At 35.8% G+C, this 25621-nt stretch overlaps 1 protein-coding gene across 16 annotated transcripts in view; it reads right to left on the minus strand.

The window, feature by feature from the left end:
- Nucleotides 1-25621, minus strand: part of SGIP1 (SH3GL interacting endocytic adaptor 1) — a 142133-nt gene continuing 116512 nt past the window's right edge. For 15 of the 16 annotated variants that reach the window (XM_087719506.1, XM_087719505.1, XM_087719503.1 and 12 more), the window contains 7 exons: nt 14160-14271; nt 12254-12409; nt 11680-11812; nt 11326-11528; nt 9339-9403; nt 7679-7843; nt 5593-6523 (listed from right to left, as the gene is read on the minus strand). In XM_087719506.1, coding sequence (XP_087575632.1) covers nt 6501-6523; nt 7679-7843; nt 9339-9403; nt 11326-11528; nt 11680-11812; nt 12254-12409; nt 14160-14271 — 857 coding nt within the window. In that variant the 3' untranslated portion in view covers nt 5593-6500. Of the gene's footprint in view, nt 159-5592; nt 6524-7678; nt 7844-9338; nt 9404-11325; nt 11529-11679; nt 11813-12253; nt 12410-14159; nt 14272-25621 lie in introns of those variants that run through there. The other variant, XM_087719504.1, reaches the window with a different exon arrangement.

Consider the following 25621-nt stretch of genomic DNA (forward strand, 5'->3'; position numbering starts at 1 on the left):
AACAGTAGGTACATTTATTTCATATGTTACAGAGTAGATATTTCCATCCTTTGGAACGATCTTGACACACAGGATCAGGATATCCCTCTCTTACCCTTCATATGCCTTGGAGTATAACTCTCCAGATTCAGAGCTAACATTAGCGATGGCTGCTGTACCTAGGAATCATAATAGAAAATCACACACGGAGAGTACCAGACTTGCAAGATTTTCAAGCTATTGGGAGAGTGCATATCCAAGAACAAGATGAGCCTAGTCTACTCACCAGGAGCAAAAAGAAAACTATTATTTTGTGAACCTCCATGATGTAAAGGAACAATTGAAACACACATACTTTTCTATACAAAGATGATAGCAATAGCAATAGCACTTAGACTTATATATCACTTCATATTGCTTTACAGCCCTCTCTAAGCAGTTCACAGAGCCAGCCTATTGCCCCCAACAATCTGGGTCCTCATTTTACCGACTTCGCAAGGATGGAAAACTGAATCAACCTTGAGCCAGTGGGAATCGAATTGCTGGCAGTCAGCAGAATTAGCCTGCAATACTGCATTCTAACCACTGAGCTACCATGGCTCTTAAATGATGCTTGAAATGTATTCTAATACACATATTAAAGCATAGTACAGGTAGTCCTCGACTAATGACCAATCACCTAAAGATCACACTTTAGGAGGGCTCTGTATCTGGACCCCATTTAGAGTCATTTGCAGTGTCCTGTGGACCTATGACAGTATTTTACAATAATTTCATGAAAAACTAACAGTTGCTTCCAGTTTTTGCCAAAACTGGCCCCATGGAAAGCTTTGCGTCATTTAATGACCATGGAGAAAAAGGTAGAAAAATCAGTCACATGACCAACTCACTTTATAATCGTGATAATTTACAAGCATAATGGGCAGGCTCCATTACAGTTGTAATTCCAGGACTACCTGTTAAGCATTCTCCCTCCCTCCCTCCCTCCCTCCCTCTCTCCCTCTCTCTCGTATGTATGTATGTATGTATGTATGTATATGTATATGTATATACACATACATACACACACTGTACATACATATATGCACATACATACTTTACAGCATAATTTCAAATTAGTATGGTATGTCTTATCCTTGAGCAATTAAAACATACACTATCTGAGTGCCGTGTAGATGATGAAAGCAGGACTTTTATGGCACCATGAACAAAAAAAAATGTCTGAATGACTTCTCAAAATAAATCCAATCTTTCAAACAGAGGCACATCATAAATATCAGCCTCCCAAGTAGATCAGACAGGAAACGTGACATGATAAGTTAATTCTATTTTATTGTAAAGGTACATTCTCAGAATCTTGCAAGTCTGAAAGTACAAATCTCCTGAAGTCACTTTCTACCTTCTGATAACTTAGGAAAGATCTTTTCTAACTTCCTTTCTCTGGCCAATTACTCAGTGGTGGATTACTTCCCCTTTACTCTGATTGCTCCCAGAGTAGCATCTCCCCTCACCTGCTCCCCCCCGCCCAATTTTCTAAGGCTATTCTCCCATTCCAATAAATCAAAGAAATAAAATTAGAGAAAAATGTGGAAGCGTGAAGTAGGAAGCAAGCCAGGGGAGGAGACAGGTAGTCCTTGACTTACAACCATTCATTTGATGACTGTTCAAAGTTGCAACAGCACTGAAAAAAGTGACTTATGACCATTTTTCACACTTACAACCATTGCAAGCTTCCCCACAGTCACATGCTCAAAATTTGAGCACTTGGCAATCACCGTGCAATCATTGCAGTGTCCTCTTGTGATGTGACCGTCATGTTGACCTTCCCATCCAGCTTCTGCCAAGCAAAGTCAATGGAGGAAGCCGGATTCGCTTATCAACTGTCTGATTCACTAAACTATCGCAGTGATTCACTTAACAACCATGCAAAGAAGATTGTAAAATCAGGCACAATTCACTTAATAACCACCTTAACTTAGCAAAAAAAATTCTGGTCCCAATTGTGGTCCAGGACTATGTATAATGATTAGGGCAGGAATGTCAAACTGGTGGCCCGCGGACTGGATCTGTCACGTGCAGGCCACACCCACCCCGGTTCCACAAAGGCAAAAAACCGTCACAATACATCATGTGATGCAATCGAGTATGACACCTGTGGGTTAGGGTGTTGAATTAGGAACACAAAGATCTAGGTTCTAGTCCTTCCTTAGGCCCAAAAGCTAATTGGGGTGATCATTGGACCAGTCATTCTTTCTCAGCCCTAATCCGTATCCAGCTCTGCAACAAGCTACATGAAAAATAACACCTCTTGTGCTTTCACGATCAATAGGTTTTACTAAGCAGTCTCAGTGGAAAACCAACAGACACTGCTAGTAAATAAGAGCAACAAAAAGGAGGAAGAACAAAGACCTTTTATATTCTAATTGCTGTCTTAAATTCATAATAAAAATATAAGTCCACCAAACCTAGCTGGCTACCTAAGCAGCATAGATGATATTCATTTTCTAAATGGGCTTAAAACCAATTTGACTTTTTCCTGACTTTACTGAAGTCCTTGAAATTAATATAGTAATTTATGATGGCTTGGCTTTAGAAGAAACAAAATATCTATTTTTTTTATAGAAATGTTTTTTTTAAATAATAATTTCTTCTACATGGAGCCTGATCCTATGGATATTTGCAGACAGCCCCATCACAGATCTGCTATGAGACTTTCCTGTGAATAAGTGTGCACCAGAATAGGGCTCTGCTTACAGCTATAATGATAACACGATCCATTTGACAATCCTTGCACACCAATATAGGCAATTGCTTCCCATTGTAGCTTGCTTAAATGGCATGCTAGATGTTTCATTTACTTTTCTTTTATGAAGCAGAGTTTCTGGAATATGATTTTTATAAAGATGATTCATTCAGCTGCAGCACAGAATTCATATATCTGTATGCTTACCCTGTTGATTAATGTTCTGACTTTCATCTAATACATTTTGTTTCCAGCTATGAAATATCAAGCTGGACACAAAACTGTAGTTATAACCTGATTTGGGTTAAAATGTTCTATAAAGTCCTTCCTAGTTTTATAGATCTTGGTAAGCCTTTATTTTAGAAGAATTACCTGTAGTAATGGCTAGAATGGGGAGCCTTAGGAATAAAATGTTCCCGTTTAATCGCTAGCTTTGCTCACATAAAACTAGGAGAAGGATGTTTGTAAGGAGCAATCATATCACTAAGCAAGAGCAATACTTATGTTTTTGTCCATTGTTATATTGTTATTAAGGAACAATGATTTAACCTTTTAACCTGTGTCTTTCTCTCTGCTGCTTAGTAATTTATTTCACAAATTTTAAAGGCTGATACATTACAATAGCCACTTTCAGGATGCCCTGAAGCAGAGCCACAAACCATGCTGGTTAGGAATTCTGTGGAATGGACTTTTGAATGGCCCCAACTTGAGGAAAGCTAAGCTAAGCTAAACTTCTACTTGGAAGTTTATTTTTGATAAATAAGCTCAGAAACAATCTACAAGCAGAATTTTTTAAAAAATCTGTCTTATATTACATTATTCATATTTTTAATAATCTTAATTAATAATTCTAATTGTACTAAGGAAACAGGAATCATCAACAAAAAAGCCTAATTTGAAATTAAACAGGTATATAAATCAAGCTTCACTAAGAGTTTTTTTCCTATTAAATCTGGTAAAAAAAATAGAATTGTGTAATTGGCTAAAGATTCAATCACTATTTTTCTTTTTTCAGAAGTAAATCAAGACTTTCTAAAGAAATGCCAGTAAATGTATCACTGGTGGCTAAATTGTTAAAACGATGAGAATTTATTTTTTTACTGGATGCTATTATTTTAGATGCAAGGTAAGGCCTATATGCCAATTCATTGCAAAAATAAAAGATAAAAATCTATAAGTCATGTGGTTTCTAACATCTTTCTTGGAATCCATATAATCTTTCTGAGCTTTATATTTCAGACATAGCAAATTATTTTAATTTAAACTGAATTTTCATTTTATATTTATCAATAATCTTTCTGAGCTAATCTTTATATTACAGACGTAGCAAATTATTTTAATTTAAACTGAATTTTCATTTTATATTTATCAATTGAAGAGTTTAAAGATTTTCATTATTAGCTTTAATGTTATATTTTTGAAAAATGGAGGGAGTTCTCCACATTAAAAAACTACTTACAAGTAAATTATTTCCTTTGCATAAAATTAAGTTTTTAGTTCAAATCAGAATATATGAAATTTCTGTTGGCGCTAAGGAAATGCACAGATATCGGAAATGGCTAATAGAGACCCAATTACTTGGTAACTGGCATGCATTGTAAAACAAAAGCGAAACAATTTCAGAGTAGAAAAATTGTCTATTCTTTAAGGAAGCAGAAATGTGCTTTGTAGGACTTTTGTGATATTGGATAACAAATGCTAGCAATAGGCCAATTTCACTTTCAGAGGAAAGAGCAAAGATGGTAAGATTTATAAAAATGCAAAGTATAAACACAAAGATAACTTTTCCATTTCAAACCATGCGAGCTCTAGCAAAAATCAATCTTTATCATATTTATCAGTGAGATTGAGAAGCCAGTGAAGCTTAAGTGGGGGACATATTTTTTTGATTGTATATTATATTTTCCATAAAATTAGCTCTATAGTTTTCAAATACGAGACTCATACCAAAAGGAACTAATAAAACAAGGTATTTGATGTATGTGGAATTTCAATTTCTATCACTGCAAGATATATATTTTTCATACTGGATGATAAACAAATATATTCATGCCCAGATAGAGCCTTTAATTTTGTCTGCTTGTTTTAATGCAGACATAGCTGCTTATCAAGCACAGCTATTTTCACATGCAAGTGAGACAGTTGGATGCCAACCTAGTTAGACCACAGTTTATAAAAATACTAGTCATAAGCACAGAAAATAGCAGAACAGATACTCTGCACCTCTTTACAATGACTTCTCACACAGTATTCCTTATTCCTACTGCATTGAGCTACAGTTCAGGTACCATTTGAACAGATAGATGTGTAGCATTTATACACACCTAGTACATTAGCAATGGAGAATCAAATCTTTTGCTTTTTCAGACCCTAAGAAATGTAACACTGACTAGCAACTTGAAACCTGCTTGAAGTAGAGTATCCTGGTGTTGAAGGAACAAAAACAAAAATTCAGCAATTATTTTGTCACCTGTTCTGTGCTGTTCAAATGGCTTCTTTCTTTCCTTTTTTTTTTTTTTTTGCTTTCAAATACAGATCGGCCAGGCTACAAATCTTGATATGTATGGATGATATCTGTGTAATGTGTGTCCACAAGACACACACATTCAGACATGCTTCTTAACTTACACATAAGTTAAAATCTAGCTGAAAAAACACAATGCTGTGAGAGCCAGTTTTTGGCATGCAAATTGTCCTGTAAAAATAAGCACATCCATGAAACCAGAGGCTTGCTCAGGTAAAACATAAAACCACCACCACAGGATTTTTTCTCTTCGACGCTGGTCATTTGTTAGTCAGTTTCCCCTTGCACCAGGTGCAGTGAAAATAGTGGGAAGTGCGCCTTGCTGCCTTTTCTGTGCTTTCCTTCCTTTTTCCATGCCAGGCTTTCCAAACTGGTGCTTGCATGCCAGCTGATGTCCAGCATATCTGCAAGGTACCAGGATGGGGAAGTCTGCATAGAGCTTGCATAGCAGAAATATTTCTAAACCATTGTGCTCTTCCTTTACCTTCATGTTCACTCATGTTAGACTAACAAAAAGAAACGCTATCTCAGTACAAGCTTTATCTCAGCCACAGGTTCTAACAGTTATCCAAAAGTTTCTCCCACCCCACCCCTTTTTAAACTTACTTGATGGGAATGTTTAAAGCTGAAATACTACATCTGTACCATAGTCACCTCACCATTTACTCTGAGATGTTCTGAAGTTAAACCAATTAAATATTTAAAGTCATATGTGTTTATTTATGTGACTATATTTGTATGACATATGCTATCAACTGAAAAAAATAATCAATGAATTTGCAGGTGAGCTAATTTTGATATTCTTTTTGAGGCACTCCTTTTCTCACAGCTGTTAGCGTTGTGTTCAAATTGTATACATTGACAAAATGCATCTGCCTCTGAAAGCTTGTCTCATTCAGCATTACTACTATTAAATTTATATATATCACAGTTTAAATTACACCCATTTCTTGAACGATAAAATGCTAAAACTCAAGTGTATAACTGCCAAAATACAGCCTTACTAGAATGAGTACAATTTACAAATACAATAATTACAATTTAAAACATGAACAATGTTACATCTAGAAGTAAATACTGTAGGACTGATCAACATGGCATTTTCTGAGAGAGAAATGTTGAATTGCTGATGCTTTCAACAGAAATGTCCTGAATACAGGATTTAGTTAGTTTCCTCTCAACAGCATATAAAAACCATCCAACCACTGCGGTCCTCAGTTATATGGATTTTCAACATACTTGCATATACTTCAGTTAGTTATCTGCCAGGTACTTTCCTGTAAAAATGATTAAAGGCATGTAAAAAGAAAAGTTAATGACATTTGTAAGGCCTAGATTTATTTTTATAAACACACCATTGTCAACTAAATATATTACCAGTTAAATCAAAGTGAGGTCTAAATAGTTAAAGAGACCATTATGAAACATGAACTTCATTGTACAGTTTTGTGGTGCAAGGGGTAGAAGTATAGATTTATTTATTTACTTATATACAGTTTGGAGGCTACGCAACTCCAGAAGTTTCTGGACATCTTACACTTCAAAAAAGAAAGAAGCAATTAGAAAAGCAGATCATATATATCTTCTGTGGGGCAGGGAGGGAGGTACACATGAAGCATAAAAGACTAAAAGCAATAATACTTATATTACATTTTACAGGTACATTTTAGCACTGATAAATAGATAATAGATCACTAGATAAAAATGGTCAACCTTAGGTAAACCTAAGTTCACATTTGTCCACATAGTATCCTTCCTATGTGCTTAATGTTAGGTTTCCGAAAGATGCCCTAATTAATTCATGAGCCTCGAGCCAATGAGTTGACAACTAAGTTGACAAAGTTCTAGTTCACATACAACTGGAACTATACTGGAGAACATTGGCCTGCTTCCTCCTTCAGCAAATTATATAAAATTAATATATTAAACTACTGAATGTGGTTGTAACATATAATCAACCAACCATCTGATAATACCTTTATTCTTTAATTGTCTCCTTCATCTGCTTAACAGACTGAAAAGATGTGCATGAGATGACAAATGGGAAAATAAACAAGAAAGAGAAATTGCACTCTTTGCCTGCAAATGTGCAATTCAGTGTTTGATTGACTTGTTTTCACAGTTGAATTATGAACTAAAATATGTGGCTATCATTGTTCATGAAATGCTGAATTGGTAGATTTGACTAGGCACCTGCTAACACCTTGATGACTAGATGCAAATGACACTGAGACCATACTTACCACATATACTAACCCAATTCTTCTTGTTGTTGATATACAGTTCAATTATTAATTATTATTGTGGGCCTAAAACAGATGCTTAGACTGAATTTGGCATTTTTCCTACTGAATCTCTCACAACAAGATGAAATAGGCTTATAATTATCATTAATATTACCTTAGGGAAAACAGAATTTAGCTTTTCCTTACCTGCTGCAAATCTCTTTTTTATAAGTGAAAAACGATACCCAGCTCCAACAAGTTCAATATCACAGCTGGACAGAGTGCTTCCTTCGCTGGTGAACTGCACAACCAGTGGTGAAGGTTTACTTGGTCCTTCAGATAACTGGAATCGTGCAAGCAAGGAACCCACTCCTTCAGACAGAAAATTCATTTAGGTACATTAATATAGAAAACAATGCAATCTTGTGCCTAGACCAGTGATGGGCAACCTTTTTGGCGTGGTGTGTCAAAAATCGGCAAAAAATCGAGCATAACTCGCGTTGTGTGTCACTTCGACAAAAACATAATTTTGCGCAATTTATAGTTGCTGCTAATGGCGCTCACAGTTCCCGTTGGCACTCCGCTGTTCCCTGCTGTGGTGCGGTCATAACCGACAGTCCCAGGAGTAGACTCTCTGTGCCGGCCTGACTGGAGAGAGGCGCGCACTGTTCCCGCGCTCCTCTCCTGCGGGTCCTCCCTCGCCGCGCTGATGACATGTGTGCGCACGGCACGCACTCCTTACCAGCAGCCCCTGCGCTCAGAAAGGGGCGGCGGCGATACAGTAAGTGAGTGTGGGCGGGGGAGATCACACGTCCCCCCCCCATTCCTCCAGCACAGATTCTTTCATCCTCGGCGGCCGTGCAGGAGCCGAGGATGAATCGCATGAAATCCTGTGCGTGTCACCCCAAATGGCTACGCGTGTCAGCACTGACACGCGTGTCATAGGTTCGCCATCACTGGCCTAGACTATAGAGAGCCCATTAGTAAAATTCTGGTTGTAACATTAGATTTGGATTTCATATTAGTCTTTTCACATGACAAACCTATGCCCTGAGATAATTGAAGTTTGTAAACCATCTTGTAAACTTTTTTTTTGAAGGTATGAGTAACTTAAAGTATTCATGCTTTAAATCAATTTATTCCAAATCATGCTTTAAGCCATTTGAGCCACTACTTGAGGAATTTAAACTACTCTAAATTGCAAAATGGCAAGGTATTCAATTAAACCAGGGGTCTCCAAATTTAGCAACTTCAAGACTTCTGGACTTTAATTCCAGAATCCCACAGTCAGCATGCCAAGTTTGAAAACCTTAGAATTAACCTACGGTATCTTTGGAATTCACAATTTATCTCAGATACACTGGATGAATCTAAAAGTCTTGTATTAGTATAACTATTACAACATGTAAATTTTACAAAGAAGTTACTACTATGGTAAACTTAGCTATGTTTGAAAACTTTGAAACAGGCTAAAGTGTCTGGTATCATGGAATCAGTCCATGGGTCAAATATATTACTGTTACTGTTAGTAATAAAAAGTTTATTTTTAATATCTATTTAGGGACTCAGATAATATTGGCTTGTTCAGTTAGGGTTCCGTTTTGGTTTAATAGGTTACAAAGATAACTGTTCAATATATGAATATATTTTTGAATTATATAACAACATTGTCTGTATTGTTTGATACATACATACATCATACTGTGTGTATATAATCATATGTTTTCTATGCTTTCTATTCTATTCTATTTCAAATTGAATACCTTAACTACTAGACTAACTGGACCTTGAAAAGATATGAGTGATTGATCAAAGAATGATGAACAGGATAGAAAGTTTTACCAGGAACATAAACTTGTATGATTACCTCCATTTTCCGATTTTTGAGAAATATCAGGAATTCTCCACAATATCCTTTGTTGTTCAGTATTCCTAAAAACATGAAAATAAAATTGCTCAAGATAGAGAACACTGAAGAACATTTCCAGCAAAACTGTATTCCATTCTAGAATATACAGTAAAATTAAGTATCAATCCATCTAATTCAATTTGTTTATGTTATGTTACAATTTTTTTTTCTGAATAAGGGGGTAGAGTAGGACTATGCAAAATGTTTTGAATTTGAGATATGTATTTATTTATTATTATTATTTTGACGCCTATCTCTAGGCAGATTATTCAAGCTTAAAACTGTTCTAATCTGTTGAGTCTCTAGTTTCAAAACTGTTCTATACTCAAAATGGCCCTGTTTCAAACTCAAAATAGAGTTATTTTTATTTTAAAATACTGAACTTCCAAAGTGGTCAAAAGTACTTTTTTAAAATTTAAAGTATTTTGATTTTGAAATGTTTAGCATGCCATGCTGTAAAATCAGTTTGTTACACTTATTTTCTGTATTTTAAGCTTAATGCTAAACTGTTAAGAATTCAGGAAGTTCCATATCCATTTGCATTCTGTACATATATCTCAGAGGTGTCAAACACAAGGCCTACGGGCCAGATCCGGGCCGTGATATGGTTGGATCCAGCCAGCAGGGCTGTCCTGGAAAATGTAAGGGTCTGGCCCATGTCACTTCGATCTACACAATGTAAAGAGGAAACATTGGGCCAGCATGGCTTCGGCCTGGTCTACCCAATGCAAAGAGGAAACATGCCAGTAGTTTGGGGAGTGACATCAAGCTGGCCATGCCCACCCAATTGGCCACACCCATCCAGTCAGCCATGCCCTCCCAGCCCTCCCCCAAGCTCAACCACAATCCTGATGCAGCCCTCAATGAAATTGAGTTCGACACCAGTAATATATTTGAATCAATAACTTGTGATACAAATAGTATCATAGCAACAATGGACCACTTCCTGGCCATTACTTTCCTGAAATTAAGTCTACAGTGAGATTTGCCAAGGGAAATCTGAAAACAAAAGTGATGGATAGATAGGTAATCCTTTCTGTTCCCACTCTGGCAAACCCTCTCTTATTTCTCAGCAATCTGTCATCTGTGTTTTTATCCTTGCTGAGGCATTGAAAGCCATTGAAAGAAGTCTCATCACTGTTATGTGCTATGAACTTTTTAAAGCAGGGATTAATTTTATAAATTATGGAGACTTTTAAAAGAGCTTTTGTTCATAGGTGTTATATTTTTTGATATTTACTGAATTAAAAATTAAAATTGACGCATTAATTGCCTTTCTCAAGATTATTTGATGGAATTTTTAAATATTTGTACTATGTTTCAACATTGGCTGGCAAATAATTTTGATACTGAGGACACTTCAGACAGTTTGGGGAAGACTTCTGGGGATCCTGAGACCACACTTTGAAAAATATTGCATTAAAGCAATATCTCTTCTTTGAGGCTTCTGTTTAAAAATTGCCTTAAGGAGTTGACTCACTGAAGTCATACCTTTTCCCCCCCTCACATTTGTGAAGAAGCCTGAAAAAAGTTATGGCTACCCTAATAAATTGCAGAAAGGCACTGTACTTCCACAAAGTCTGAAACCTTTATTAATAATTACAAAATGTATATGCCACAACTCCTAGTGACTCTGGGCTGTTTCCAATTGTAAAAACACATAAAAACAAATAAGAATACAAGAAATATCTTAAACACAAAAATAAACCCTTAAAAGGAACAGAGAAGGCTTCTTCTGAATGCTGTTCCCTCTTTCTCATTACACTTGAAATACTAAATACTTATTCAGACAAAGTTGTGCCAAAGTTTTAATCAGCATATGGCTCTTCATGGCTATAGCTTGCCAAGACTATTTCAGGCTCTCCAAAGGTTTTGCTCAATTTCAGTTATCAAGAAAGTACATTGATGGAATAAGAAAGAGGCAAGGAGCACCTCTGATTCATACCAAATGGCAGGTGGAAGCACAGCTTGTAGTTTTGTCACTCCACCATCGATAGGAACAAGGAATTGCACATTGTTTAAAGCTACTGGTGTAGTCATTGCCTCTATATTATACTTGTAGTCAATGCGTAGATCTGTGCTTGTGGGTTCACACCGCCAGTTCACTGCAAGATTCAGTGGAGTAGATTGAATACCCTGCGTTGATACCTTGCAAGACAGAAAGAACATTTAGTATCTGTATGAGCCATCAGACACAGACAGGAAAAGAGTGTGAGAGAAATGTTTCATAATGAACACCTGAAGAGTTTATGCTTAAACTATGATTAGAGACTCTGCAAGATCAGAAAGGCGCTCACACCTGGTATTTAAGCATATCCACATTATAGTATGTTGCTTGTGGTTTCTGTTCAGACACTTTCTTCAAGTGAGTCATCAAATTTGGCATGTTTACCCAGAACTCCTTTGTGTTGACATCAGCATGAGTGCTGTTACTGCATTAATTTAAAACAGGAGGAACACATGTCATTTTCATCAATACAAAATATTTGTTAGTTTTGTATTAAAATTATAATTAATTCCAGCTGAAGAATTTCCCTTTAGGCTAGAGGAAATAAACACCACAATGTGTGATCTAGTGGTGTAAAGAAGACCGATGAACCCATGTCACAGTCTCTTGGGGTAACAGATTGTTTTCTTCTGACTATTGAAATAGTGTTCATGCTTTTTAAAAACTAGATTTAAGCTAACCTAAGTATTGCACTAGAGCCAGTTTAATTTGGGAGCCTTGTCAAAAAACAGAAAAAAAAAGGTTTCAGTGCAATTTAAAAAATCAATTAATAAACCAACAACATAAGCCATAAACATGTCTTACACAAAAGTTGCAAAAATCACTGCTTCCTGTAAAAAAAAAAACTTACTACAATGATATTTACCAGCAAAGAAGTTGAGGATTTGGCAAAACATGTTCCAATCTGTTGTAATTTGTCACACGAAATGTTAGAACAGCTGGAGCGGGGTTATTGGCAAAATGTCTAGTAATTCCCGCAGGAAATGACAGCACCATTTCTCCGGTAATCTTTACTATACATCTTCAGAATCAAAAGAATGCAGGCAGAGAAAAAGAGCACACAAATTATGCACAACTAGCGAGTTTTGAATCAAAACATATATATGTATACTTTAGTTTCTTGCTTTCAGCATATTCTACTCTCACGTCAGTCATCCACATTGACTTAATCTATCATACATTCATTTGGAAACATGAAAAATTGTGTTCAGAAATTTGAGCTATTGTTCAAAAGAATGCAAGTTCTTCAAATATGTCAGAATTACAAACTGAGTTATATCCACAATTTTCATCTTTTCAAAAATGACTACAAAATGTAGTCAAAATGTTTTAGAAAGCAGTTTTTAGAAAGCAACATCAATGGCAAGGAAAAATCTATGAGGCTACACTCTTTGATTTATTATATTCCTCTGGAATTACATGAGTATAACATATGTCCTGAAGTAGCCTTAGAATGTATTTGTGCTGATTTTAGTGATTCTGCAAATGTGGTATAGTAGAATTTCACTAAGTGTACTTCTAAGCGCAGAAGACAGAAGGAGAAATATGGCACTTGGTCTCCTCTTCTATTTGCTCCGAAATTTGTTCCGAGTTTCCCAGAGACTGATAGCATTGGGGAGTAGGGGAGAAAGAGAAAAACCTCTAATACAGTGCATTATCTCCTTCCAGTCATGAGAAAGTACATTAGATTCTAATTTGTCATCCCTGGATATTAAGGGATATTTGAAGAATTAAGTGGCATATTAATACCTGGACATTAAGGGGTATATTAAGAACTCTGACAAAATGGGTAGCATTAGGAAGAATATAATTAATCTTGGAAACTGTAATTTAAAGGACTGTCATTTTTAAAAAAATATATCATGTCCCATTGTCATTCTACATTTTTCCCCAACACATGTATCTATAGAAGGCAAACATTTTCCAGATGGCACCTGGCACCAACAAGTTTAGCTAAAATCTTAACAAATACCTCCCCAAAATGTTGGAAATGCAAATCAATACATGGAACATATTACCATTTATGGTGGACCTGTGAGGAGACTAATTTTTTTGGGAAAAGGATCAAAAATTGGCTGGAGGCAATAACAGGGGTTAAAATAGAATGGAAACCTGAAGTTTTTTAAATTAGGGATTATGTCTGCGAAATACAAAAAAGAAATCCAGTATTTAATACGACATATAATTACGGCGGCAAGGATTGCCTTTGCCCAGAAATGGAAAAACAAATTAATTCCAAATGAAGATGAAATAATAAGAAAGGTTATGAACTGTGCCGAAATGGACAAACTAACTAAAGAAATCCAGGGAAAAGAAGAATCTGAATTCTACCAGATATGGGATAAATGGTATAGGTGGATGGAGGAAAGAAACAAAAATCAATGAAGGAATATAACAAAACTCAAAAAATAATAGTTATGAGTAAAATAAGAGGGTTAAGAATGGTGAAGTCCAAATGAAATACAATAGAAGGGGAAATAATATAAGGTGAGTGGTATTGATTGATGATTGCTATTATAAAGAACAGGAAGTTCCTGTTCGTATTCTATTGTATAAATGTGGTGTACATCTAATTTGTGTGTGTGTGTGTGTGTGTGTGTGTATTTTACATGTTTGTTAATAAAAATCTTTTTTTTAAAGGTAAACATTTTCTCTAGATTTGTTGCTTTATTGTGAACAAATGCTACTCCAGAGGAAATGGGTGGCATAAATCCAATCCTGAATTGCCAGCTAAATGGGAAGAGGAAGGGAAGAAAGGGCATAACACTTACTTGTTAGGATCGGCTCCTTTGAAGTACGCATTCACAGTTTCAGTGAAAGCTGCAGCTACAGGGAGGGTGTCTTGTGCACCCATTGTTAAGGGGCTGGGACCTCTGGAAGAGCCTGCAACCAATGAAACCCAGACAGTCTTTTTCTCACTAAATCTTTTTTGTTTACTTCTTTCAAATCAATGTTAAGAAAAGATAGAGGTGGAGTTAAAAGTACAGGTAGTTCTTGACTTACAACCACACTAGGGGCCCAAAGTGGTGGAATAATTAAGTGAAGCATCACATGACTACAATTTGTGGTTTTCCTGTTTCCCACAGACTTTACTTGTCAGAAGCCAGCTGGGAAGATCTTAAACATGACTTATAGGATGCTGTGACTTTTATAAATATGCAACAGTTCCTAAGTGCCTGAATTACAATCGCATCACTGTGGGAATGCTGTGACAAGTGCAAAGGCTGATGGTAAGTCACACTTTTTTTAAGCACTGTTGCAACTTTGAACGCTCACTAGAAGAATGGTCGTTTGACAAGGACTACCTTTAAAAGCAAACTTGTTTTTTTAATCACAAAAGCAGTTTACAGATATATACAATATTTATGCATTTCTTTAAACAGCTAAGCCAATATAATTCAGACAATATCAAAACAAGAGGAATGTTTGATTAATTAAAAACATATTAATTGAAACACAGTTTTTTTGCGTGGTTGTACAGTAGAACATGACCATTTGGGCCAATCATTTGAGGATTTCTATAATTGCAGTCTAGTGGTAAATGAATTTAAGATCATAATAATCTACTGGTAATAGTGAGTACTCAAATGTTGCTTAATATGAAAGAAAAAAGGGGAAGTCAACAAGAGAAAACCTAAAAATGTGTGCTGTTTGCTCAATATTATTCAAAGAAGACTTAGTGTTTAATAGATCTGATTACGATGTTCATAAACATGGGAGAATGGCTGGAGAATGACAGCCTTGGCTGGAAGGAGGAACAACCACACTAAGAAAGATAATCATTCTTGCCATTCCTTCCTCCTCTCCCAGTTTAAAACAAGGCAGCACCAAAAATTCAATATATGAGTTCTCTGAAAAAAAGGAGATTGTATTCCAGTGGAAATTACTTTGAGATGTGCAGTTAGTTTTTTGTTTTATAAACCTCTGAAATAGGTTGAGAGACATAAAAAGATCATAGGTACCTACATCAGTCTGGTATCATTCAGTTGTTGATTAGAAATCTAGAAATTGAAGTCCTAGCATCAATGTTCCCTCTAATTTTTTTTCAGTGTGCGCAGAAAAGTATAGTGTTTGAGCGGCACATTTTCATGCCTGAGCACCTGAATGTTTTTCAAAGATGTCACTCAAGACAACAACGGCGTCCGAGGGACCCCAATGTGGTGGTGGCGGCTGATGCTTTGGGAAATGGGGGGGGGCTATGAGTTGTTGGAAAGGGACACACGCAACCCACACAACCCCGGAGTTGCTTACCAGCCTGCGATGGAATATAGAGAGGGGGGATTTATATAGGACCGGGCAAACGACAGAATCCGTGCTGAATTTTCCCTGGGAACCCCGCCTTTTAAAAAAACATATATATTAATCTCCCCCTCTCTATTATGGATTTGATGAAGCCGTCCCATGCAGCGCCGGCTCAAATACTTTGTATTACAAAAGATGAGAATTTCATTAATTAATCATCTTCTACAAATCTCATTTTTAATACTTAATCAATAGTATACTCCCTCTTGCAGTGTGCATATATTTTAATTTTCAAAGAATACACTGGGATAAGAGTCAAACTTAGAAACCAAGTCAAGAAGAAAAGGTACAGATTTATTTTCAGGGCCATTTATGGATCTTGAATCCTTGTATATGATCAGCAAAAAGATAGTCTGTGATTTAAACTAAAACTAGAGAATGAGGATGATTTATTTAGAATGGGTTTAGTTAAACTGTCATGACTGAAATAGACTTGAATATATTATCGAGTTGTGAGCAGGTATTTTATGTGCAGCAGGAGACCACATTTAGTAGTTCAGAAAGCTTCAAGATTCAATATATAGTAAAATATTTACTATAGCAAACCCCAGCCATTTACCTCTCTGTACATTGTTAAACAGCTTTTAGTGCTTCTTAGGAAATTCTGCTTTCTGAGTTCTAGGTTCCCTCAAAATAGGTACTTTTTGGCATCAGGAGTAAAAACCCTATTCCATACCTTCTCACTTACTGTCCTTGGGGATTATGCATTTTAAATTTTTACTACTCAGTTTTTAAATATCCTATTTAATGAAAGTCCTTCATCTCACCTGCCTTCAATGTGTATGCCCTATCGGAGAAAAATGTGAATACATTTAAGTACTTTTAAACTTCTAGAATAAATAAATAAAGTTCCATACATACATATAAACATAAATTAAGAAATAAATTAAAATAACTTATTTGTTCCTTTCTAACAATGCAGTAATCGTAACAATCATTCTTTCCAAACTCTTAAAACCCAAATAATTAGAAAAGTCCTAGTCTAAGATTTTTTGCTGAGCAGATCATCATCCACATCATCATCATCATCATCATCATTATCATCCAAACTATCAGAGAACAAAAGTGTGTATGTAAAAGACAGCCAAGAACAAACAGTGATGCAAATTAAAGACTGGATGTTACTAAATGTACAGAAAACAAAAAGTGAACATCAAAATGGTGTAAAAAAAAGAGAGTCCTGAACAGTATTCTGGTAAAGAAAAGCATTATTCGGTCAACTTCTGCAAAAGATCCAGGAGAAAGTGGATAAAGATAAAATCTGGCAATGGCTTATAATTGGAACATTAAAAAAAATCGAACACTCCACTTTGGCTGTGCAAGAGAAAGCTATTAGAACTAATGCAATCAAGGCCAGAAATGAAAAATTAAATGATTAAAAATGCAGATTGTGCAAAAAAGTAAAAGAAACAGTAGATCATATACTCAGCTCATGCAAGATGACACAAATTGATTATAATCAATGACATAATGCAGTTCCCAAAACTGATTCATTGGAACATTTGTAAAAAAATATATACAAGTTATGGAAAATTGGTGGGAATATTAAGTTGAAAAAGAAGTTGATGATGAGCAGGTGGGATTTTTAAATGCAGACTGATAAAGTCTTAGCTCATAATACACGAGACATAACTGTGGTTGAACATACAAACTGTGGATAAATTGATGTGGCAATACCAGAGGATAGTAGAATAGAAGACGAAGAATTGAAGAAGAACATGAAGTAACAAGATTTGAAAATTGAAACTGAAAGAGTATGGCATAAACCAGCTACGATAATCCCAGTTGTTACTGGCATACTGGGTGCCATACGAAAAAAAACCTTGGAATTTAGAAGAAGAAAAATTCCATCTGTCAATTGCAAAAGGCCACAATACTTGAATTCACCTATATATTACACCGCTGCATTATGACATCTTAGATTTTTGGGAAGAACTTGATACGTATGGAGACCAACACCAGCTAAATAACTGGCAACTCTGACTTCACATTGTTGTGAACAGATAATAATAATACTTTATATTTTTGTCATGCAAGTGAAGGGAACAACTGTACAACAACCGGGATTAAGCCTAAAGTAAAAAAATATGTGATTTAGAATTTGTCCAGGTCCCAGCACAACTATGGGCTACTCATCGTTTCTCAAATACAGGAACAGATATCATCCTCCACCAACTCTCAGCCCATCACAAATATATGCCCTGCCTATGTTTTGGAGCTCTGCTTCAAAACTATTCTGAGCAATCTTAAGCATTTCCAAGCGATTGATCTATCACATTTCATTCCAATCTAACATACCCCCAGCACTATTTGACTACAGTATCTTGCATGCTCTCCCCACCTCAGCACCAAGTTTCTGCCTGTATGATTATTTCATCCTTCTACTTTCTTCCTGTTCTTCTTTCAGTTGACTCATTGATGGCTCATAAAGGAAATGAAGTCCAATAGAGACTTCTGGCTACCACGTGCTTCCTATTTTTGCAAAATAGCTTTGTTCTATCCTTACATTTTCAGGTGACCACAATTTGCATAGGTTGGTTGAAGCATAGTCTTGTTTATTTCTCCTTCTGTGTATGTTGTACTGCAAAGGCTCCCTCCTCCACAAACCTCTTTTTAAAAGTCTTTTGGCTGCAGTGTAGGCATGTTGGAATGCAGGTACAAAATTTCAGTGAATAGCAATAGCAATTAGACACATACCATTTTACAGCCCTCTCTAAGCAGCTTAGAGTCAGCATATTGCCCCCAACAATCTGGGTCCTCATTTTACCCACCTCGGAAGGATGGAAGGCTGAAAATGGAATTTATTTGCTTCCATGAATCTGAATCATCAGTTCTTTAATACTGCACAATTAATACTTATTCTGTATGGAAATAACAAAAACCATCTAGTATAGATAGTCCTCAATTTACAACCATAATTGACCCCAAAATTTCTGTTGTTAAGCAAGGTGGTGGTTGTGAGTTTTGTCCCATTTTACAGTGTTTTTTGCCACAGATGTTAAGTTGCAGATATTAAGTGAATTGTATAATTGTTAACTGAATCTGGTTTCCCCCCATTGGCTTTGTTTGTCAATAGCCAGCTGAAAAATATATAAATATATGCCACTTGCCAAGCCCCTGAATTTTGATCATGTGACCATGGGGATTTTGCAACATTTGTAAGTGTGAAAAACAGCCATAAATCACTTTTTCAGTGCTGTTATAATTTCAAAGAGTCACTAAGGAATGATTGTAAGGACTACCTGTATAGAGAATTGGGGAATTGACCTTGAGAGAAATAGGCAGGAACTGTTATATAAATAAAGAGGGACTGAAACTTTCCTGAAGTCCTGGGAATCAAGATAATATTTGGAAAAAACTCAGGCAAGGTTCTCCTTGATTCACTGGGATATAACAGGGTGAGGAGAAAAGTACAATCAGGGTAGCTTATCTCAATAAAGTGCTAATGTAGAACATCAGTCTATGATATGATGGACATAATCAATCAAGTACAGTTCTAGTTTTCTTGGGGAGTTGATTTTTTGGTCTGATTCACCCCAAATGGCTGACTATTATTCCCATTACTTATTTATTATAGCATCAAGGTAACAATGGGCAGGGGGAGGAGAGAATGGACCTGTGTTAATGTTAATGTTAATGGAGAGAACACAGAACAACTGTGCTAGCAAACATCTGGGAAAGCACAGGAATAGAATGGGGATCAGTCAAAAGGTAGCAAAGGAAAAGACATGGATTGGTGGACCAACCCACAAAGGGCCAGACAATGAGCTTTACCTGCCCAAATGCAGAAGGCAAGAAAGAGGGGAACAACCAGTGAAGTTCTATGGTAGCACTAGATTGGTCCATTGGTAGCACCAAGCTAACTCCATTGACAATCCTCTGCCATACAGAGAGGAATTTGTAAAGCTGGCTTCAGAAATGGCCAGGAGCTGTGAAGGAGGCAAGCAGCTTAGACCAGCGGCCCTCAACCTTTTGGGCACCAGGCAGCATGCAAAACCACGAGGGGGCATGGTTTTGCATGCTGCCTGCATTCTGCAGATGGAGTTTCACTTGTTTGCACAGACCAGTAGCTGGCATTTGGAGGGGGGAGGGCTGGCTTAAACTGTAGAGTTTTGCCTAATTCATGAAGAACAACAGAAGAAGTTGGACTGTTATAAATTCATAAACATTTAAGAAAGGAGTCACCCAAGGAATTACACTTTTTCATTTAATTTCCTACAAATAGTCTCTACAGATTTGAATAAATTCATTTCCTAACACATGATCTTTTATGTTCAGGTTTCTGAGGGTTTTTTAAATTCTATTTTTGACTTTAACAATAAGAAACATTAAGAATTGTAGTAAGTTGTTAGTTTAGCACTCTTTGGGTATTGTTGATTCTATTCCTATATATTTCCTGTATTTTTAATTACTTTCATTATTGTCAAAATATGACAATACATCTGAAATAATTTAAGTCTCTTCTAAGTTTTTTTAATGCATATGGAAGTAAACAAATCTAAATAACATGCATTTATTCACCTGAAAAACAGCGTTGTGCCAATGTGTCAACATTTGGATGTAAACACCTTGTTTAATGAGCTATTTGCAAATAGAATCAGCCTTTTTTCCCCAGAAGATAAAAATGTTCTGAAAATACATTTCTGGGCAGAAATCATAAGTAACAGCATATGAATACATCTATTATGTAAGTCAATTTCTAATGTGTCTCACTCTTCATACCCAGATGCACAGATATGCCATTGCATTTTCCAGAATAAATGCACAGAGAATTGCCATTCATTCCAGTGCATTTATTTTTCAGGATAAATATTACTGTCTACTTAATTAGCATGAATGCACAAAATATTTTATTATGTACCATACTGCAGAGATTTCTTCAGAGCTAGGTTGGTATAGTGGTTAAGGCAGTACAGAAATCAGGGGGCCACGTTTTCTAGTCCTGCCTTGGTTATGAAAGCAACTGCTCACTTTGAGCCAGTCACAGTCCTTTAGCCCAAGGAAGAAAGCAATGACAAACCACTTCCATGAAGGAGAAAACTGTTTTTCCCAAAAATACATTGTCCTAGAGACACCTTTAATTTATTCATTTGTCAGATTGATATCCTGTTTTTTTTCCCTTCAGAAACTCATTTTATCCTAAACAATAGCAACCCTGTGAAGGAGAGGAGATAAAAGACAGTGAAAGGCCCAAAGGAAGCGTCCAGGGGTGAGAGTGGATTTTAATCTTAGTTTCCTGTGTGCCAGGCCAGTTAGAATTTATCTGGATCAGTGGGTACCTACAATCCATATGCTATATTTACTGTTGCAGATGGGTAATGCAAACGTATTTGGGCATGGGCTTCCATTAATACATTTAATAAATAAGTGAGCGTTAAAATGCTATTAAAATAACTTGTCTAATGTTGGCTGATCTGTTTGACTTTTAATATGCATTCTGGGCATGTTTTTTTGTTTTTTTAATGCTCTTTCAGAGCGCATTTAAAAATGCAAAGTTTTTGTGCTGATTTTACATGACTTAGGATGTGTTTATGAATTGTGTGCAGGTTTTTGAAGCAAGTCAAGTTTCAAGACTATTCATTCTATGTAACTTTGGTACTGATGATAAATAATTCTGCTCTTTTGTTCCTGTGCTGTGCTAACATCTGTTTTTCAACTTTTGCTGACTCACCTAGTTCACTGTCTGGCCATATCTACAATTTCTATTTATTCATGCAGTTAATATAGTTGCAAATACTATTTATTAATACTAATCAATAGTATTACCATTATTAATACTAAAGTGTTAATGCTAATATTATTAAATATTACTACTACTTAAAATTTTATATTTATAAATACACATAATTATTAAAAGGAATTTTGCATTGGAGCATCAATTACAAAATTACTTTTAATAATCCTTGAAAACAGAAAAAAAAAGACACAGTACTGTGTTTAATTTAGTTGACTTGACTATTTTTGTTTGTTCTTTTCAGGGAGAGATTGCTTGCTCCTGTTAAGCTGTTAAAACATCTAGGTTATTTTTAACTGAAAATATATTTGTTAAATAGATTACCTTTTGTTGTTTGTGTGCCTTTACATTTGCCTATAGACTGTGTTGGAGTTTAATTTAACAAACTGAAACATTCACTCTATCGAGAAAGTAAGGTGCTCCAGCCCCCCCCCCCCCGATTCAGTCAATTCTATCCTTTATTAGATTTTTAAGATGTTTTGAAACAATTTTTAAAAAATCAACTGCCAATATTATTATATTGCAATTTGGGCATTGTGTAGTAGTGAACATGAACTGTTCCTTTTTGTATTCTGGCAGTTCGGGAGTGAAAGACAAGCTTTCAGTGTTTGAAATATGGATCTATATTGTCCTGAATTCAACAGATTATCAAAATATCTTATGCTGATATTTAGTCTACAGGCGTGACTCCTATTTATTTGGGAACAGAGTCAAGATTAATAAAGGATTAATGTCCAGAAAGGTGGTGCAAAAGAAGAGGTTTTTCTTGCATCCAAAAACAAATATTTGCAATTAATTTTCAATTCACCCTGTATAAAAGAATTTTGAAAGTAACAATTCTGACATGTTTTTTTCTTCTTTTTTTCAGATATTCTCTTGTCCTTTGATAATTATAGAATATAGTGCAACCTGAACAAATCCTCCCATATTTAAGGAAAGAATACAATATATGCTTTTTGTCTTTTTTCTTTCAGTTAACTTCCAAAAAATCAAACAATGTAATTATTTTGGTTAGAATACATACTGTATGTTAGAAACCTTGAAGTTCTGGATCACTTACTTCAATTTTAGGTTTTTTTTTTCTATTTCAGTTTTATCTTTCTAGAATAGAATAGAATAGAATAGAATAACACAGTTGGAAGGGACCTTGGAGATCTTCTAGTCCAACCCCTTGCCTAGGTAGGAAACCCTACACCACTTCAGATAAATGGTTATCCAACATCTTCTTAAAAACTTCCAGTGTTGAGGCATTCACAATTTCTGGAGGCAAGTTGTTCCACTGATTAACTGTTCTAACTATCAAGAAATTCCTCCTCAGTTCTAAGTTGCTTCTTTTCTTTATTCGTTTCCACCCATTGCTTCTTGTCCTGCCTTCAGGTGCTTTGGAGAATAGTTTGACTCCATCTTCTTTGTGGCAACCCTTGAGATATTGAAACACTGCTATCATGTCTCCCCTAGTCCTTCTTTTCATTAGACTAGATATACCCAGTTCCTACAACTGTTCATCATATGTTCTAGCCCCCAGTCCCTTAATCATCTTTATTTCTCTTCTCTGCACTCTTTCCAGAGTCTCCACATTTTTTCTACATCGTGGCGACCAAAACTGAATGTAAGATAGTGTGGCCTTACCAAGGCATTGTAAAGTGGTATTAATACTTCATGTGATCTTGATTCTATCCCTCTGTTTATACAGCCTAGAACTGTGTTGGCTTTTTTGGCAGCTGCTCACTCTCTCACAGTTACTACTATTGAGCAAGATACCACCTACACTGTATCTGTGCATTTCGTTTTTCTTGCCTAAATGTACAACCTTACTCTTTTCACCACTGAATTTCATTTTATTAGATAGTGCCCAATGTTCAAGTTTATCAGGATCCTTCTGTATCTTAAGCCTATCTTCTGGAGTGTTGGCTATTCCTGCCAGCTTGGTGTCATCTGCAAATTTGTTGAGTTCCACATTTATCCCTCATCCAAATCATTGATGAAGATGTTGAAGAGTACTGGGCCTAAAGCAGAGCCTTGGGGCACTCCATTGCATATTTCCCTCCATGTAGATGCAGTTTCATTGACAACTACACATTGAGTGCAGTTGGTCAGCCTGTTACGAATCCATCTGGTGGTGATGCTGTCTAACCCACATTCTTCTACTTTATCTAGTAGTAGGTTATGGTCTACTTTATCAAATGCCTTACTGAAGTCTAAGTAAATTATATCGACAGCATTCCTCTGGTCCGCTAATTTTGTCACTTTGTCAAAGAATGCAATAAGATTAGTCTGGCATGATCTGTTTTGGACAAACCCATTCTTTCAGGTTCTGTTCTACTAGAAGTGCAGCTACCATATATACTTGCAGGTAAGTTGAGAATTTTAGATGCCAAAATATATCCCAGAAATAAAATAAAAACTAGGATTATTTGATGCCTCTTTTGTCTGACCAATATGTAATACATTATTAAACCCATTGTTATTATGGGATTGACTTTCTTGCATTTTTCTTTTGCAAACCACAAACAGGGCAGTGGAAAATAACGCTAAAACAGTTGAATAATGGCTCATAACTTTTCTTCAAACAAAAGCTTATATATCAAATATTATTTAGTTCTTATTTGAAATAACTTCTGATTTTACGTGCTTCTATTAATAATGGCTCATAACTTTGCTTCAGAATTGTAAATACAACAAATGCTTATATATATCAAACGTTATTTAATTCTTATTTGAAATAACTTCTGAATTTACATGCTTCTATTCTTTACTCAGCGACATACTATAAATATAACTTATATGTTATTTATATAACAGCCAAGAGTATTTGATTATTCAAGGGTTTTCAAATTAACTTCTATTTTTGAGAATAATAAATTCAAAAGCTATTCAAAAGCAATAAACCACTGCAGATGCTTTATATTATGGCCAGGCCATATATTTCCTCCCCACAACAGATGGACTTGAAATACAAGCATAAGCATTTATTTGTTAACATCTAAATACAAAGCTGAGTATGGAAATACTTCCAGATTGGAAATCTTATTGGGGGGGGGGGGGATACTACCTATCCCAAAGAAATTTCACTCTACCTAATCAAGAATACCTTTATGTGTGGATTAAATTTCAATTTGTTAAATACTATCCATCTTATTACTGAATTTGTCATAAAAAGTACTTAGAATAACTCATGAGTCATTAACTACACACCCAGCTCTTGGCTCAAAGAAAACAACCCCATTTACACACATCACCATATACAGGTAATAGGTAATATTCTCAAATCTTTAGTGCTGCTTTTGTACAGGGGCTAATAGTTCTATTCTACAAAACTCTTCCTGATTTCAGCTCAACAGCTGCTTTTTGTAAAAGTGCTTTGCAGAGGCACTTAGGATGTGGTTGTACATCACTGTTAGCGTAAGACGTGCATGTATGTGCATCTGGTTCTGGTGAAGGACAGATTTACCAGGGATCAACAACAGAGCATTTGAAAGGCATTTTCACTTCGTGGAAATCTACTTAAAATCCATTCATGTAAGTTTCCCATTTCAGATGAGAAGATGGCAGTCAATTTATTTAACCTGCCTTTCTCTTAAAACACTCAAAGTTGACATAGTGGATAATGTAAGTTTATAATATAACAGCCATGATACAAAAGATGAGAAGGAAAGAGGGAAAAATAAAAATGATTCATTCACCAACTATTTACACAAATGGCAATGTGGAATCAGGAAGAATCTTGGGAAGAGAAAAATCTAATGGGGAATTTTACCAGCAGGTTATAAGAAGCCATTGTAAGCCAATTGCCAATAAAGGAAGTTAATGGGTAAGTATGCCAATTCTTAAGTAGGTACACCAGGTACCTACTCTCCATAATTTCTAGTTAGAGTGGCCAAGAAACATGATGATGGAGACCAGCCTGCCTGAAAGGTCTAACTATGAAATGGTTATTCCTCTCTCTTTTATTGAAGCAATTTTCGAGGAGAAGCAATCTGGATAGGCTCCATGTAATTTCTTTATGTAAAAGCCTAATCTTTCCCTGCTTAAGGCATAACATCTACTTTGAATAGAATTAAGGTAATTATTAAGTCCTCGGTAATGTTTGAAGTTCCAGTCTTTTTCATTTTAGGGAATTTCAGTGCTGATTACTCAACTATGAGATCTAAATAATCTTTCTAGAATCTTCTATTGCATTTCCATAATGAAACAATT

Source organism: Thamnophis sirtalis, unplaced genomic scaffold, assembly GCF_051295495.1.
Source record: "Thamnophis sirtalis isolate CommonGarterSnake01/CBP01778 unplaced genomic scaffold, rThaSir2_p1.2 scaffold_7, whole genome shotgun sequence".
Lineage (NCBI taxonomy): Eukaryota > Metazoa > Chordata > Lepidosauria > Squamata > Natricidae > Thamnophis > Thamnophis sirtalis.